The sequence below is a fragment of the Phyllobates terribilis genome, unplaced genomic scaffold (assembly GCF_046119375.1).
Source record: "Phyllobates terribilis strain yellow unplaced genomic scaffold, ASM4611937v1 Scaffold_4__5_contigs__length_816908805, whole genome shotgun sequence".
Taxonomy (NCBI): domain Eukaryota; kingdom Metazoa; phylum Chordata; class Amphibia; order Anura; family Dendrobatidae; genus Phyllobates; species Phyllobates terribilis.
The window spans coordinates 84123183-84141561 of NW_027362764.1; the positions used below are offsets into that span (position 1 = coordinate 84123183).

Sequence of the window (18379 nt, forward strand, 5' to 3'; positions counted from 1 at the left end):
AGATGCGGTGGACAAACACAGCAGAGTGAGGCCGCCCAGAGCGGCGAGCAAGAGCAGAGCAAGACGAGACCGCCTCGAGCAGTGAGCGAGAGTAGAGCAGGACGAGGCCGCCTGGAGCGGAGAGCAAGAGTGGAGCAGGACAAGACTGCCGGAGCAGTGAGCAAAGGGTCAGAGCAGAGCGAGACTGCCGGAGCAGTGAGTAAAGGGTCAGAGCAGAGCGAGACTGCCGGAGCAGTAAGCAAAGGGCCAGAGCAGAGCGAGACTGCCGGAGCAGCGAGCAAAGGGTCAGAGCAGAGCGAGACTGCCGGAGCGGTGAGCAAGGCAGAGCAGAGCGGAAACCGCAGGAGCGGTGAGCAAGGCAGAGCAGAGCGGAAAACGCAGAAGCGGTGAGCAAGGCAGAGCAGAGCAGAAACCGCAGGAGCGGTGAGCAAGGCAGAGCAGAGCGGAAACCGCAGGAGCGGTGAGCAAGGCAGAGCAGAGCGGAAACCACAGGAGCGGTGAGCAAGGCAGAGCAGAGCGGAAACCGCAAAAGCGGTGAGCGAGGCAGAGCAGAGTGGAAACCGCAGGAGCGGTGAGCGAGGCAGAGCAGAGCGGAAACCGCAGGAGCGGTGAGCGAGGCAGAGCAGAGCGGAAACCACAGGAGCGGTGAGCGAGGCAGAGCAGAGCGGAAACAGCAGGAGCGGTGAGCGAGGCAGAGCAGAGCGGAAACCGCAGGAGCGGTGAGCAAGGCAGAGCAGAGCGGAAACCGCAGGAGCGGTGAGCAAGGCAGAGCAGAGCGGAAACCGCAGGAGCGGTGAGCAAGGCAGAGCAGAGCGGAAACCGCAGGAGCGGTGAGCAAGGCAGAGCAGAGCGGAAACCACAGGAGCGGTGAGCAAGGCAGAGCAGAGCGGAAACCGCAGGAGCGGTGAGCAAGGCAGAGCAGAGCGGAAACCGCAGGAGCGGTGAGCAAGGCAGAGCAGAGCGGAAACCGCAGGAGCGGTGAGCAAGGCAGAGCAGAGCGGAAACCGCAGGAGCGGTGAGCAAGGCAGAGCAGAGCGGAAACCGCAGGAGCGGTGAGCAAGGCAGAGCAGAGCGGAAACCGCAGGAGCGGTGAGCAAGGCAGAGCAGAGCGGAAACCGCCGGAGCGGTGAGCAAGGCAGAGCAGGCAAGAACCGCCGGAGCGGTGAGCAAGGCAGAGCAGGCAAGAACCGCCGGAGCGGTGAGCAAGGCAGAGCAGGCAAGAACCGCCGGAGCGGTGAGCAAGGCGGAGCAGAGGGGTGTGTCTGCAGCAGCTACAAGAAACAGGAAGTTCGGCGGGCGTCGCCCTAAGCAGCCAGAGCAGAACAGAGCAGACCGTATGGAAGGCAGTCTGGACTGGAAATCAAGTGCGCGCTCTTGCACAGTGGGAGATGGACCACTATGCAAGGACGCCGCCAGGTATGTTACAAAAACTAGATGCTATTGTCTCTGAGCTAATGGGTGAAGACTAGATGTCATTGCCTCTGAGCAAGTGGGTGAAGACTAGATGCCATTATCTCTGAGCTAGTGGGTGAAGACTTAATGCTATTGTCTTTGAGCTAGTGAGTGACGACCAGATGCTATATTCTCTGAGCTAATGGGTGAAGACTAGATGCTATTGTCTCTGAGCTAGTAAGTGAAGACTATATGCCATAGTCTTTGAGCTAATAGGTAAAGGCTAGATGCTATTGTCACTGAGGTAGTGGGTGAAGACTAGATGCTATAGTCTCTGAGCTAGTGGATGAAGACTAGATGCTATGATGTCTTACAGACACATGCCCAAAAAATGCAATACAAAGTAATCAAAATATATGTATTCCAAAACAACAGTTTCAAAGAATAAGCCCTCACTCACACAGTTCCATTGATAGTAAAAGTTGTGGGTCTCAGAAAATGGCGACGCAAACCAAATTTGCTTTATAATACTCAGCCACTAAAATAGTTCAAAAAAACATTTATGGTTTCATACCACAATAATAGTACTGACTTGGTCATTTTTACAGCATAATGAACAGAGTAAAGAGAAACACAAAAAAAACAAAAGGTGGAATTGCATTTTTTTCACCGTTTCATCACAGTTGGACTTTTTTCCCCACTTTCCAGTATAATATATGGTAAAAGAATGGTGTTGTTCAAAACTACAACTTGTTCCACAAAAAAACAAGCCCTCATATGTCGACGGAACAATAAACAAGTTTTGACTCTTGGAAAAAGAAGAGAAAAGAAACAAAAGTGCAAAAATAAAAATGAAAGATTAAAACAGCTGACCGGAGCGTGTGCCTATAGCTGGACACCCACCGACCTAATATTCATGGCTAAGGAGTCAATTATTAACGGCTGAGTAGCTCCATTAATTATAGGGCTGAATTTAGAGACACATTATGGATCCAGTGGGTGTTTGAATATTATTTTATTACTCAATTTGAGAAAATAAGGAACAGATGACCTCATTATTGCTTGTAAGACACCCAACAATGTATTATAGATGCTAACAAGTAACATAATGGTTGAAAAATATAGTCTTTGAAATAAAGCAAAAATGTTTTTAAAGTCTTTTTTTTTCCGAAGTAAATGAAGTAACTAATAAAAATTCAGCTTTTGTAAGGATTCAGTTTCCATAAACAATTATTTCCATCGTTGGATTTTCACATCTGAGAGAAATCTCTGAGCTTTTAAAGGTGAAATTAGATAGAAAAATAATTACCCGAATACCTAGTGTGGGAGGTGTATCATCTCGGATAGGACATCTGTTTAGTATTACCTCGCGTACAAGAGTGAATCTTTGTTCGAAAATAAAAGAAAAAATAAGCTTCAGTTTTCTCCTTTTCTATCTTTTCCATCTTAAAAAATTCCAAATTTACATTAGAGGGAATGAGAAGTCCGCTTGTAGGAATTAAACAAAAATCGCTGGCTGCCGCTCATTATCTGTACAATTTATTAACATCTGCTTCTGCTTGACATCAATCAAAGATAATCTTTCAGCAATGATCATACAATTCTTTTTGTCTGGTCCTGAGCGCGAGACGTATTACAGTTCATCAGGACAAGTGAAGTCGATCTCGATGTCCAACGCCTATGAAATATCACATCCAGATGGTCAATTCTCATTTATTGGGAAACTGAATGTTTTCTTTAAAGGGTAAATAAATTTATTTGCCTTATTTTATTACCGATATCACCCAAAAACAGAAGAAAAAAAGAGAGAATATAACAGTGAAATAAAAATGGAGCCCCATGTATCACAAAAGAAATAGACAAAAATGACTTGAACATCTGAACAAGAACAATTTGTATGGCTCTTAAAACTGCATGTACGGAAAAAAAATGTACCTTTACACAAATGGGGTTAAATGGTCTGATCTTGGTAACTGTGGTTATAATTTATATTTTGTAAATCAATAGTATACATAAAAAGCAGCAACTTTGTATTATATCGTATCAAAGAAATCTGCTTCTTCTGGACTAATCTGTAACTCTCAATTCATGGGTAAAATCCTGTATTCAAGGAAGACATATATTCCCATTACGGAGATAGGAGATGACAGTTGGTGCTTATAAAATTTTATGGAGAGAGGAAGTGACACAAGTGTGTCAGATGTGACAGACAGTCGCTCTGCAGTTGGCTGCAGAAGGTATCTTAGTTTGGCATTGCAGATTTCTTCTTAAATCCTTCTGACTTTAGAACCCAGTGGCTACCTCCCTCCTGCTCTGATTGACACCATGGCCTGTGTGTTTAAATAGTTTCACTTTGCAGCAGGGAGGGGCCGGTGATATTTACATGTTCCCTTGAGAAGGCTGGGAGTTGCAGTGTGTACTTCCTCTCTGGTGCTTTGGAGGACGTTGGTGCAATCTCTCTGAAGTCTGCTCAAGCTAAGTTTTTCCCCCATATTTGTCTCCCTTCTTGTCTTTAGTATAGTGGGGACTGACCAGTGCTCATCCCCCCCCCCCCCCCCGTGCCAATTTAGGGACTAGCAGCTAGGGTTTTACAGGGCCTAGGTTAGGTTTCCTGTTCGGCGATTGGTGAGGAACCAATATAGGGATGGTAGGGGAGACAGGGTGATATCAGATCAGCCTAGGGGTCTCCATTCCCTTTCCTTAGTGTCTGGGCTTCCTTCCCCTCATCTCTTTGTGTTGAACTTTGTCTTTGTCTACACAGTAAGTGACAGGAAGACACAGATATTCTACTGCAAGTTCTCCTGAAACAACAGTTATAGTTCTCCATAGAACTTCATGAGCACCAACTGTCATCTCCTATCTTAGTGATGGAAAAATCTGTTTTCACTGAAGACAGATTTTAGCCGTGAATTGAGAATTTTGAGAGTGAATGAACTTTTGACTTTTAGGCTCCATATCTCACCATCCCCTAATGCTTCCAACGTGAGACTACCATAATTTTATAGACAATCATCTTGGCTATCTCATACATAAATTTGACTTGCAGCTATCTAGGATATGATTAGTTATGCAGAATCTTGTCATGTCACTGCATTGTTACGGTTTTGGTGGTGGAAAATTTTTTTTCTTCCTATATACAACCTGTTCTCACATTCCGTAATAGCTCAGTGTGTTATTATGTTGATTCCCAAGCGAAAGGTCACTGGATCGAATCGAGGAGCAGCCATGAAGATTTCCCCAGAAAAGAGAAACAGCATCATCCAGCTCATCGATAGCGGTCTCTCAGCCAAGAAAATTGCCAAAATGCATCATGTGAGTAACATGATAGTTGGAAGAATACGAAATAAAGTCCGTCCATCCATTCAAAAGCCAAGAGGTGGACGTCCAGGCGAAATATTGACAAGTCGGCTCATCACAAACATGGCAGTGGATGTGGCTCGTATGCTTCGTAATAGTGAGATCACAGACATCCATGCAAGCACCGTGGGACACACGTTACACAAGTCTGGAATGGTGGCCCGAAAAAAAGGTGAAGAAGCCTCGACTTCAAGTGTTGGTTCAAGTTTGCAAAAAGTATGAAAAGTGAACAACAGAAGATTGGAAAAGGGTGATTTGGAGAGATGAGATGAAAGGCAGTAGACTAGGCTCTGTTGGGTGAAAATGGGTCTGGAAGCAACAAGGGAAAAAGGGCTAACAGATCAAGAAATTGAAGGAACTGTCAAGTTCGATGGAGGAAGCCTGATGATATGGGGTTGTACTTGACCAGGATTGATGGTGGTCTCAATGCTGAGCTATATGCGAGTATCCTACAAAATGAATTACTTCATAAAGTCGAGTACTATGGGTATGAAAAGGACAACATAGTGTTCCTGCAGGACAATGACCAGAAGAATATGTTGAGATTGGCGAAGAAATGGTTCAATGGCAATGAAGTAGATGAGCTGGATTGGCCCCCACAGTCCCTAGACCTCAACCCAATTGAACACTTGTGGGTAGAGTTGAAGAAAAAGCTGTATACATACCCAAGTGAGTCGACCAGTATGCACCAACTTTGGGAACGTGTAGAAGAGACCTGGGATCAGATTTTGGTTGAGACATGCTTGAATCTGATCGAGAGCATGCCCAGAAGGATCCAGGCAGTGTTGAAAGCAAAAGATGGATTGACAAAATAGTAAAAATTTAAATTTAGATTTTTAGGAGCAAAATAGTACCAATGCAGTGACATGACAAGAATCTGCATAACTAATCATATGCACAATAGTTGCAAGTCAAATTTATATATGAGATAGCCAAGATGATTGTCTATAAAATGATGATCATCTCATGTTCTAATCAGTAGTGGATGGTGAGATAGGGAGTCTGAAAGCCAAAAGTTCAAAACATTGTTATCCTTTTGCTTGACGGTGTATTACAAAGTTTCTTATTGCCACGTGTACTATAGGTTTATGAAAAAAAATTAAAAGGACAGCTACTCTTTAGGTGTTGGGAACAGACTTTTCTGGTTCATTGCTAAATGGAGCCAAGATGCCATCAGGAAAGTACAAGTGGCATTGCCATACAGGACCCTGAGGCAAGTTGAAAGCAAACAAAGAACCGTCCAGCACCAACCTGACAAAATGGAGTCCATAAAGCTTCACATAAATGTAAAAAAAAGACCCAATGACAGCTGCTGGTATTGCTTCCCCCGCATCGCTGCCATAAATGAAGCAGTGAAGAATAAGGACAGGTTCCCAAGAAAATTGCCATGGAAATCCGGAGATCCACACGATAAATCTGCGGCAATTGTGAGGACTGTTTCCCATACAATTGGCCTCCACCAATGCAAAATTTTGGGACATTTGTTCAAATTTCATCCACTTTGTCGATCTTGTCTCCCACCACAAATTTTTTTATTTGAAAATCTAGAAGGAAGATTGATGGCATTCCCATTTCATGTGGATTTACCCTTAGAGCCCCTACACACGTCCGTGTTTCCGGTACATGTGGTTTCCGGTTTCACACATACCGGAGACACATACACACGCACACCCATTATAATTTGTGGGCTGTGCACATGTCCGTTTATTTCCTGCAGCATGGATGTCAATACGTCCCGCACACATGCACATGGATAACATGAAAAGTGCTATCCATGTGTCATCCGTGTGACACGTACCGGAATAAAATGCAGAATATAAATGACAGATGTTTAGTTGTTAAAGATAAGCAAAGAGATAGATAGATAGATATGTTGATAGATAGATGTAGCTTACTGTACATTTATTAACCTAATAAATAAATAAATGAACAAAAAAAAACATTTTTTGTAACCAGCCAAGGTAAAGCAGACAGCTGCACGCTGATGTTACCTGGCTGGGAAGGTCCATGGTTATTCGGACCTTCCAAGCCTAAAAAACCAGCCCGCAGCCACTCCAGAAGTGGGGCATCACATTACATGCTCCAATTCTGGTGCTTCGCCTTCGCTCTTTCCGATTGACGTGGTGCGGTGGCAATCAAAATAATCTAACAAGTGAACAGCCCCATAGCATAACATTGGTCAGGGTGCAATCCGATGTTTGACAGATAATATGGTCGTCTGCACGAGCCCTTATATAGTACCATCAGGTCTTCTAGACAGGCATGCACTCTAATTGATAGAACTCCCCACTGAAGGACTTAATTTTATTTCTGAAAAAAATTACCCTTACTGAGTACCACATTTTTAATCTTGATTTCTTTTAGTGTTTCTTAAAGCCCTAAAGTTGCCATTTGAAATGATTTTAGTTTTGTGCCATGTCTGTGATCTGCTTTTTTTTCAACAACATTAAACAACTGAATGAACATCCTCCGAGCCCGGTGATTCCATACTTTTTGACAGGGGTTGTAGGCAAAAGTGATCTGCCATTAAAGAGCACCCGGTATATTTATGCTTAAGAAGTGAATCATAAAAATTCCTACCTTTTTAATGCAGATTGTCTTCTGAACCCCGGGGTGACAATGAAGGACCTTTTTTTACTTTCAGAGCTTAGTGGCTTTCCAGTTTTTGGCTCTTTGGATGCGTCCTTCTTGTCTGCGGACCTCCCGTCCTTGCTTGTAATTGTGGTTCTGGAAAAATAAATGAACTGTTCAGAAGCTGGCAAAAAATATAAAATAAAAAAAAGTTATTCTCATTTTCAATGAAATCTTAATGTCTTCACATTTTCCTTTCCCATGTGCAGTTACTACATTTGTAACTTGCAGTGTTTTATTGCCAGTTGGGTTGTAAATGCTTTATAGGACAATTTTGCACGGGAGGGGGGGTCAATTGTAGACAAGAACACAAACAACGGGTTCATTATAATGAAACGTCTGCAGATAAATATTGTATATTCAGGGTATGAGGGCACAATGCAAATAAAAGATCTGACCCTCGCTGCATATTGTATCAAATTTTTTATTCCAGATTTTTCTTTGGCTTCAAAATTTTAAAGGGAAGAATATATCAAACTTTTTAGGATAAAAAAATAAAGTTGGTGAGGGCACGGAGCGGCTCGCAGATGTCACAAATATTATAGCTGCACACAGGGTTCAGGGCTATGTGGCTGGGAAACAAATTATTGGATGTAATTGGCCTATTAGCAGAGTAAAAAAAAAACTGATTCTATGGCAGAAAGTGGAAAGAATCTGTGCAGGAGGTCACCGGCTTTGAAATGCTAAAGCTGAGTCTCTATCGAAATCTATAAACGTGCAGCTGCTGTGACCGGATTATGGCTCCCTTTGATGCGTAGCGGGAGCCGTCCAGGCCCATCTCTAAGTATCGGGGTCCACACCAGATTGCTTTATGTCAGACCGTTGCTGATTACTGGTGGCAATACAGGGGATCCTGCAAAAAAACATTTACCGCTCGGCATTCGTCTTATAACAATAGGAGTCAATGGCTGCAAAATTCAAGTGAGTTATGTTCAGAGCAAACATTGAATGTTTTCTCGGTTTATAGGATGAGTGTAGTGTAAGAAATAGGTGTGAACACAGCTTTAGGCCTCCTTCATACGTCCGTATAAAACACAGACGTGAAAAAATGGTACCGGTGTCATCCATGTTTTCCATCAGTGTTTCATCAGTATGCCATCAGTGTTTTCCATCAATGTGTCATAAGTGTTTTCCATCAGTGTGTCATCAGTGTTTTCCATCAGTGTGGCATCAGTGTTTTCCATCAGTGTGCCATCCGTGTTTCATCAGAGTGTCACCCATGAAAAAATGGTACCGGTGTCATCCTTGTTTTCCATCAGTGTGTCATCAGTATGCCATCAGTGTTCCATCAGTGTGCCATCAGTGTTTTCCATCAGTGTGCCATCAGTGTTTTCCATCAGTGTGTCATCAGTGTTTTCCATCAGTGTGGCATCAGTGTCTTCCATCAGTGTGTCATCAGTGTGTCATCAGTGTGCCATCAGTGTATCATTAGTGTGGAATCAGTGTTTTCCATCAGTGTGGAATCAGTGTTTTCCATCAGTGTGTCATCAGTGTTTTCCATCAGTGTGTCATCAGTGTTTTCCATCAGTGTGTCATCAGTTTTTTCCATCAGTGTGGAATCAGTGTTTTCCATCAGTGTGGAATCAGTGTTTTCCATCAGTGTGGAATCAGTGTTTTCCATCAGTGTATCATTAGTGTGGCATTAGTGTTTTCCATCAGTGTGTCATCAGTGTTTCATCAGTGTTTTCCATCAGTGTGGAATCAGTGTTTGTCATCAGTGTATCATTAGTGTGGCATTAGTGTTTTCCATCAGTGTGCCATCAGTGTGTCATCAGTGTGCCATCAGTGTGTCATCAGTGTTTTCCATCAGTGTGTCATCAGTGTTTTCCATCAGTGTGGCATCAGTGTCTTCCATCAGTGTGTCATCAGTGTGCCATTAGTGTATCATTAGTGTGGCATCAGTGTTTTCCATCAGTGTGTCATGAGTGTTTTTCATCAGTGTGTCATTAGTGTTTTCCATCAGTGTGGAATCAGTGTTTTCCATCAGTGTGCCATCAGTGTATCATTAGTGTGGCATCAGTGTTTTCCATCAGTGTGTCATCAGTGTTTTTCATCAGTGTGTCATTAGTGTTTTCCATCAGTGTGTCATCAGTGTTTTTCATCAGTGTGTCATCAGTGTTTTCCATCAGTGTGGAATCAGTGTTTTCCATCAGTGTGGAATCAGTGTTTTCCATCAGTGTATCATTAGTGTGGCATCAGTGTTTTCCATCAGTGTGTCATCAATATGCCATCAGTGTGGCATCAGTGTTTTCCATCAGTGTGTCATCAGTGTTTTCCATCAGTGTGTCATCAGTTTTTTCCATCAGTGTGGCATCAGTGTTTTCCATCAGTGTGGAATCAGTGTTTTCCATCAGTGTGGAATCAGTGTTTTCCATCAGTGTATCATTAGTGTGGCATTAGTGTTTTCCATCAGTGTGTCATCAGTGTTTCATCAGAGTGTCACCCATGAAAAAATGGTACCAGTGTCATCCATGTTTTCCATCAGTGTGTCATCAGTAAGCCATCAGTGTTTTCTATCAGTGTGCCATCAGTGTGGAATCAGTGTTTTCCATTAGTGTGGCATCATTTTTTTCCATCAGTGTGGCATCAGTGTTTTCCATCAGTGTGGAATCAGTGTTTTCCATTAGTGTGGCATCAGTGTTTTCCATCAGTGTGGAATCAGTGTTTTCCATCAGTGTGGAATCAGTGTTTTCCATCAGTGTGCCATCCGTGTTTCATCAGAGTGTCACCCATGAAAAAATGGTACCGGTGTCATCCATGTTTTCCATCAGTGTGTCATCAGTATGCCATCAGTGTTTTCCATCAGTATGTCATCAGTGTGCCATCAGTGTTTTCCATCAGTGTGCCATCAGTGTGTCATCAGTGTGTCATCAGTGTGCCATCAGTGTTTTCCATCAGTGTGGCATCAGTGTTTTCCATCAGTGTGTCATCAGTGTATCATTAGTGTTTTCCATCAGTGTGGCATCAGTGTTTTCCATCAGTGTGCCATCCGTGTTTTTTCGATATGGATAAATAACCAATGAAATTACTTCTCCTTCTCTTCTTCGGTACTTTGCAGTGTTAACTGTGTACAGCACACAGACGGTACACTGATGTCACCCGTGTGCTGTACGTGTTTTTCATAGACCCATAGACTTGTATTGGCCCTTGTCATCTGTGCTGTCAGAAAAAAACGGACATGTCTGCATGTGGCTCACTCGGACACACAGTTCATGTGAAAACGCGGACATGTGGAGATCACCATAAGTTATAATGGGTACGTGTGGTATCCGGAAACATGGACATGTGAAGGAGGCCTTAAAGATAGATAAATTATGGTATTATGAAATAATAAAAAAAAATACTGGGCAGCTCTGCATAATGAATGTACAGATCCATAGATTTACTATGGAGCCCGCAGAGCACTCATGCAGGATCTGCGCCCTGCAGAGCAATGTTTTGAGAGATTGTGGGGGGTTTCAGGACTCGGACCAAAACCGATCAGCAACACCATGCAGCTCATGTAATATATAAAAACTTTTACAAAGTGACAGTCACACTTTAAGGTAGAAAAAACAAACAAAGTTTTACAGTAGCAATAAAGTTAATGAGATTTCTAAAAATGTATTGACCTGCGGAGTATTACTTTTTTTAAAACACGCAGGGTGTGAATTCTTTCAAAACTTATCATTACAGTCTACAGTGTTACTTTTTATGTCAGACTTCTATTCGTTTTGACATTAATTGGACATTTTTCTATTAAGTATTGACTCTACTCAAAGTCCTTCAATCTAGCAAACAGAAAAGTGTGCAGTCATCAATTCATTTTTTAACTTAGCAACTATTAACCATTTCCAGTTTACTATATTACAGAATTGCAATGTATCCATATAAATTGGATGCCATAACGTGGCTCCGTATGGCATCCAATTTTTTTCTCACACCCATAGACTTGTGCGGTTCACCCATAGATGGGTGAACCGCATCCGGTTTTCGGAGGTAAATCATGCATGCTTTGATTCTATCCACATGCAGATTCAGTCAGTGGAATTAAATCATTCCTCTGCACTGCCTGATTGAATAACATTGGTCTGACTGCAAAGGCCGTCAAGCACGTCATGTTCCTCCTAAAGAACCGGAGGGCAGAGCAGAGTGCAAATTACCTACAGAAGGGAAAGTGTGCTGAAAAAATGAAAGATCCCAGAGTGAGTAAAATAAACCACAAAATAAAGGATTAAGTACGTACTGTTAGAGAATATGCCGCCTACTTCCTAAAAAGAAACAGAAGATAGGTGCAGGGTAAAGAACATAAACAGCAGAGAGATAAACCCTAGCTGGTCTTTCACTGACTAGCTTAAACTACAGAAGTATTGATGGACATCTAAATGAGAATTTCACCAGCAGGAAATACCAGCAGGGGGAAAGTATATAAAGCTGCACACAAAAGGTGATAGGGCATACAAATGAAAACACCAGTTAGTCTAAAATGACTGAAGCAAGGATAACAGAAACTAAACACCCAGTCAAGGTTTATCTGCTGTGGCTCGGCGGACAGAGAAGAACAAAGAACAGGCTAAAGCGTTCAACCCCAGACGCATGACACCATGATGTCTGGAATGGACTGGCTGTGGGTCTACTGACACAGGCATATATGGAGCTGTTGTGGCCAGTAGACCCAATGCGAGCGTTCCAGTCTGTACCCAGATCATGAATGTAGGACATGTTAAACCAGCCGTATTCACTAAGTCTACAGGTCTTGTGATTACAGAAATCATTTCCACATGGCACATCATTTGCAAGGCGATTCTCTTACCGTCCCTACATACCAAGGTGGCTGTACAGAAGTAAGCTAAAATGTGCACAATTATCTGGCAATGAAACATCTAACTACAGCCGCACGTTATGCTACACTCCAGCCCTTCCTAATTTCTCATCTTTATTAGATTAGTGAATTATAATGTCCACGTAAATCAGGACAGAATTTAATAACATTTTATGTCTGTCATCTTCTACGACTAGTATGTACGAAGGCTCGCAATCTCCGAATTTCCTGAGGTTTCCAGAGAATTTTTTCCATCTCCAAAAAAATCACTGCCGCTAACTAAAATAATTTGGCCCTTTGTGTGTGTATCTGGCTAATTTAAAACGTCCATAAAAGACGGGAATTGCAAGGTATTAGGACTAAAAAGACAACATACTCCTGGTGACCATTAAGGGTTAGGTTCTTCCATTTCAGAGACGGCTCTAATTTGGCCTTGTTAGTCTTGCTTTTTACAAGTGGATTCCTTGTCTTCTCCTGTGCTTTCTTTTCTGGATACTCATTAGACCAATGGTTTTGGCTTGGTTCCTCCACTTCAATTACATCCACATGTTGGACGGTTTGAGCCACTGGTTGGTCTTCAAAATATATAAAATCCTATGAATAGACAATACAAGTGTATGAATCATGTGCTCATTCTGAATGAAGAAAATCAGTATGATGGGAAAAGATAGTGATAGACAGAGGCAAAGCACAATGTAACAGCTATATATAGGGTGCACAGAGAAAATCATGCTCCAAATGGATTTAACTATGTTTATGATATTAGTTTTCATAGGCTGGGGAGACATGGCGACTTTGGACAGACTGCGCAGCCAAAGATCGCTATGTGCCACTGCTACATTGCAACATAATGGGGTCTCATTGCAATCTCTATGGTACTGGGACACAACAAGCAAGTCGTAAAAAAGATTTTTGCGCCTTATTGTCACGATTGTGGTACTCGAGAGGTCGCAATGAGACCACATTATGTTGCAATGTGGCACACATTGTGATCTTTGGCTGCGCAGTCTTTCCAAAGTCGCCATTCATCTATATTGAGCTGCGATGTATCAGCCGCATATAGTGATCATTCGCCGCACGATCTGTGTTGCAGCCAAAGTTGCCATGTTGCCCCTGCTTTCAAATCCTAGCTTTAGCATAATTACTTCTGATCCAAAATATTGTTTAAATCAAGGGTCCCTACCAGGTCATTACAAGTGGATTTCTACCATGACTCCTGATGCACAATACAAAGTTATATTGTGGTACCATGTTAGCCAGAAAAATCTATGTAAATACTTTTATGCCCAAAAATGGAAAAAGTATTCTCGGAGTGATACCTTTAGTGGCTAACCAGAAAAAAAATATATATGCAAGCTTTCCGAGCACAGAGACTCCTTATTCAGGCATGATTACAAAATCATTTGTAAGTTATAATCCGTGTGGAAAATCCACACATACCCTATGTATAACATATAGGGTATAACACGTGTGTAAACATACCCTAAGGCTAGGCTAGCATGTTGCATATACAGTGGGAATTTTACATGTTTAAACACGCAGCATGTTACATTACCAGAAATATGTGTGAGTTTTAATTTAATCTCATCCATATGTTGCGGAATCCGCAAGGAAATTGTTTGGTGTTGCATTTTTTTAACCCTACAGAAAGCCAATTCTTTATGAAGAATCAGAGTAGAAATTACCTTTTGCAATGAAAAGCTATAAATCTGGACCAGATGTGCAACAAAATCTGCAGTCAAATCTGCATGCAACAGGCACAGATTCTGCTGCAAATTCTGCTGCAGAAAATCTGCAGATATGCTGTGAAACAATCTGCGTCTCAGACCGGAGTAAGATTTCTGGTGTAAGTAACATCACAGCTTGCAATTTATGTCAGAATTCTGGCAAAATTGCTTTGATAAATTTGGGTCATAGACCTGATAATAGTCAGTGGAACAATTCAGATACACAGTTTTCCATAGACATCACATGTCCATATAGAAAAAAAGCAAAAACGCACCATTGAACTCCATGCGGCAGAAAAGAATTGGATGGTGGAAGTTATGTCACGTTCCCGTGCAAATACCACTTTTGCAAAGTTTTGCAACTTTTTGATACCGGAGTATGAAACTGGAGTAGAGGGAAAAATAAATTCCCTCTAAAAACATTGATGTGTCCCTTGACTTTAGGAATAAGACCCGTCCAGCTGATTTGAACGTCAAGATACCTAATAATAAGAGAACATGATATTAGGACTACAGGTTACCTGCTTAGTGATGTTTTCTGCAAATTTTGGTGACTTGTCCTTCAGTAATGTCATGAGATCCTTATAAACTTCACTTTGCCGGTCATAGTTAATTTCATCCTTATCCTTCATTTTCCCCTGCAGAAAGTATTAGTGTAGATGAGTGAAAACTTAAAAAACTAAGATAAAGGGTCAAAAACATAGAAATCTTCTTACCGAGTTTATAAAGGCACCCGATGTGCTGTACGTCACACAGAAAGGCTGAATATCATGGGGTGTGATCATCAAATAGCAGATTTCCCCATGAACCTGCCTCCAAGGTGGAGATCGGCAACCATTGGAAAATTCATAATCTATAAAGAAATTAAAAAAAAAAAAGTTTATTATAGAGATTTGTATTGTATGCAGCCCCGAATCTGGGAATTGTCAGTAGAGCCAACCAAAGTGTGCCAATAAGTACGGAAAATATGCTCTGATTTTAGATACAGAAATGCGTGGGATTTTAGGTAAGAGATCCAAGCATAAAATCTGCCCCAAACACACCATAGGCTAAGTTCATGGTGAATATGGGGAAGATTTTTCAGATCTTCAGCAAAATTCAAGTTTGTTATATGTGAAATTTGCAGCGGCATTTTTGAGTATTTGGCGCAGATTTCAGCCTTTCCATTGAAAAGGGTGAAATCCACCAATAATTGATCTGCAGTGGATTAGTAAATCCATTCTGCGAGACAAAATAAGCGCTGGAAATATCCGCAAAGTATAGATGAGATTTGATGAAATGTCATCTACTTAGCTGGTGCGGTTTTACGTTGTAGATTTCCTGCGTGCAAATTCAGGTTGAAAGTTCACAGGATCGCGTGGATTTAACCTAAAAATCTGCAGCAAAGTGTATATGGCATAAGTAAAATATCACCAATTTGCTGCATGCAAGAGGCAAAATATCCAGATTTTTGCCCCAGATCATAGCTCTTATCTTACAAGTGCATTTCACGAAACACAAGATGTGATCGTTTGTGTGCAGACATCGGGCTCCAGGATTGTGTTACATTTGTTGATAGACTTTTTTCATTTTTTTGGTCTTTTTGACAAATCTACTATTGTTCAAGTAAAGTGGAGCTAAAAAGAATTTGATCTATACGATACAAACCAATGAATCTATTTATATAGGCGCTCGCAGAGAACTTTTGGTATAAAGTCAAATAAAATATATTAATACAAAGTGATAAAAACAGCGCAGAATACCGACCTGAAGTGTATTCGATTGATTTCAGCACAGATTTTTCTTCATCTTTGCAGAAACGTCTGATTAGATTAAACTCATTCTTCACTGCGGTGGGAGAAACACGGACTTCTCTGAAATTAGAAACATAAAGAGACTATTACCTTGACCCGGAACATCTGTCTTTGCTGTAAATGGATGGCCTCGTGTGTTTTAGTAATAGTGTCTGAAATAAAAAATCATGGCTGAGTCACACGAGGTAACGTTCCCTCATCAGCGACTGTGATCTGCTGCGTGCATTTGCTTCTTCCACTTACATAAAAAACATGATACGATAAACCTGTAGTTATAGAGCAATGAATAAATGATCGGATATTATGGATTATTGTCAGACAGATATACAGTACAGACCAAAAGTTTGGACACACCTTCTCATTTAAAGATTTTTCTGTATTTTCATGACTATGAAAATTGTACATTCACACTGAAGGCATCAAAACTATGAATTAACACGTGGAATTATATACTTAACAAAAAAGTGTGAAACAACTGAAAATATGTCTTATATTCTAGGTTCTTCAAAGTAGCCACCTTTTGCTTTGATGACTGCTTTGCACACTCTTGGCATTCTCTTGATGAGCTTCATGAGGTAGTCACCGGAAATGATTTTCACTTCACAGGTGTGCCCTGTAAGGTTTAATAAGTGGGATTTCTTGCCTTATAAATGGGGTTAGGACCATCAGTTGTGTTGTGCAGAAGTCTGGTGGATACACAGCTGATAGTCCTACTGAGTAGAATGTTAGAATTTGCATTATGGCAAGAAAAAAGCAGCTAAGTAAAGAAAAACGAGTGGCCATCATTACTTTAAGAAATGAAGGTCAGTCAGTCCGAAAAATTGGGCAAACTTTGAAAGTGTCCCCAAGTGCAGTTGCAAAAGCCATCAAGCGCTACAAAGAAACTGGCTCACATGAGGACCGCCCCAGGAAAGGAAGACCAAGAGTCACCTCTACTTCTGAGGATAAGTTTATCCGAGTCACCAGCCTCAGAAATCGAGGGTTAACAGCAGCTCAGATTAGAGACCAGGTCAATGACACACAGAGTTCTAGCAGCAGACACAACTCTTCAACAACTGTTAAGAGGAGACTTTGTGCAGCATGCCTTCATGGTAAAATAGCTGCTAGGAAACCACTGCTAAGGACAGGCAACAAGCAGAAGAGACTTGTTTGGGCTAAAGAACACCAGGAATGGACATTAGACCAGTGGAAATCTGTGCTTTGGTCTGATGAGTCCAAATTTGAGATCTTTGGTTCCAACCACTGTGTCTTTGTGCGACGCAGAAAAGGGGAACGGATGGACTCTACATGCCTGGTTCCCACCGTGAAGCATGGAGAAGGAGGTGTGATGGTGTGGGGGTGCATTGCTGGTCACACTGTTGAGGATTTATTCAAAATTGAAGGCATACTGAAAAAGCATGGCTACCACAGCATCTTGCCGCGGCATGCTATTCCATCCGGTTTGCGTTTAGTTGGACCATCAGTTATTTTTCAACAGGATAATGACCCCAAACACACCTCCAGGCTGTCTAAGGGCTATTTGACCAAGAAGGAGAGTGATGGGGTGCTAAGCCAGATGACCTGGCCTCCACAGTCACCAGACCTGAACCCAATCGAGATGGTTTGGGGCGAGCTGGACCGCAGAGTGAAGGCAAAAGGGCCAACAAGTGCTAAGCATCTCTGGGAACTCCTTCAAGATTGCTGGAAGACCATTTCCAGTGACTACCTCTTGAAGCTCATCAAGAAAATGCCAAGAGTGTGCAAAGCAGTCATCAAAGCAAAAGGTGGCTACTTTGAAGAACCTAGAATATAAGACATATTTTCAGTTGTTTCACACTTTTTTGTTAAGTATATAATTCCACATGTGTTAATTCATAGTTTTGATGCCTTCAGTGTGAATGTACAATTTTCATAGTCATGAAAATACAGAAAAATCTTTAAATGAGAAGGTGTGTCCAAACTTTTGGTCTGTACTGTAGACATAACCTGTGGCCTCTGGATGTCATTCTGTGCAATCCACGTCCATCTCTGGAGCCTCCCCATCTTGGAAATGCTTGAAGTCCTAAGTGCATGGAAATCCTACTCTCCAAATAATAAATGGAAGTTTTAGAAATGGAAGCCCCACGTAGCGTTATTTATGGCAAATACGATACTGCAAGATTGCAATATACCCCTTTTGTTACACACCTGTCCTGCATATCCCAGGCTCCGCTTCCTTCCCCTTGGTCCGCTATCCTCGCTTGTGCTCCACGTTGGGTTTTGCAGGTTGCCCGGCGTGGATCAATTACATCATCTCCCTAGACCAATTTAAGACCCATTGGCACAAACACCAGTGTAATGTGATTGAGACTCTAGTGTTCCTTGTTTGGTATGCACCATTATTTGTACTACTGTGTTTCAACTTGCACTCATCCCTGCTGAGTTCCACTCCATCTGTCCGTCTGCTCCTGTGTTTCCAGTTAGTCCCACTCCCCACGACTCCATGTGTGCACCAATGCCTGGGGTCAATGTATCCACCTTAACCAGAGGCTTAGCGGATCCATGTCACCTGGTGAGCCCTTACACCTTTAAATTTATTTGGTGGTTGTGCAATCGAACATCTGGGTGCCGCCCCGCCTCCACCGGTCCATCAAACACATGGAAGTGGAGTGTGTGTGTGTATATATACAGTATAGACCAAAAGTTTGGACACACCTTCT

The 18379-nt window shown here is 42.0% G+C and overlaps 1 protein-coding gene across 1 annotated transcript in view; it reads right to left on the reverse strand.

The window, feature by feature from the left end:
- ODAD2 (outer dynein arm docking complex subunit 2) overlaps positions 1–18379 on the reverse strand; it is a 195767-nt gene that overhangs the window by 149894 nt on the left and 27494 nt on the right. Inside the window, exons 5-9 of the mRNA XM_073677585.1 lie at positions 15655–15761; positions 14625–14761; positions 14430–14546; positions 12558–12775; positions 7330–7476 (exon numbers count right to left, since the gene is read on the reverse strand). Of these exons, the coding sequence (XP_073533686.1) occupies positions 7330–7476; positions 12558–12775; positions 14430–14546; positions 14625–14761; positions 15655–15761 (726 nt within the window). The remainder of the gene's footprint in view (positions 1–7329; positions 7477–12557; positions 12776–14429; positions 14547–14624; positions 14762–15654; positions 15762–18379) is intronic.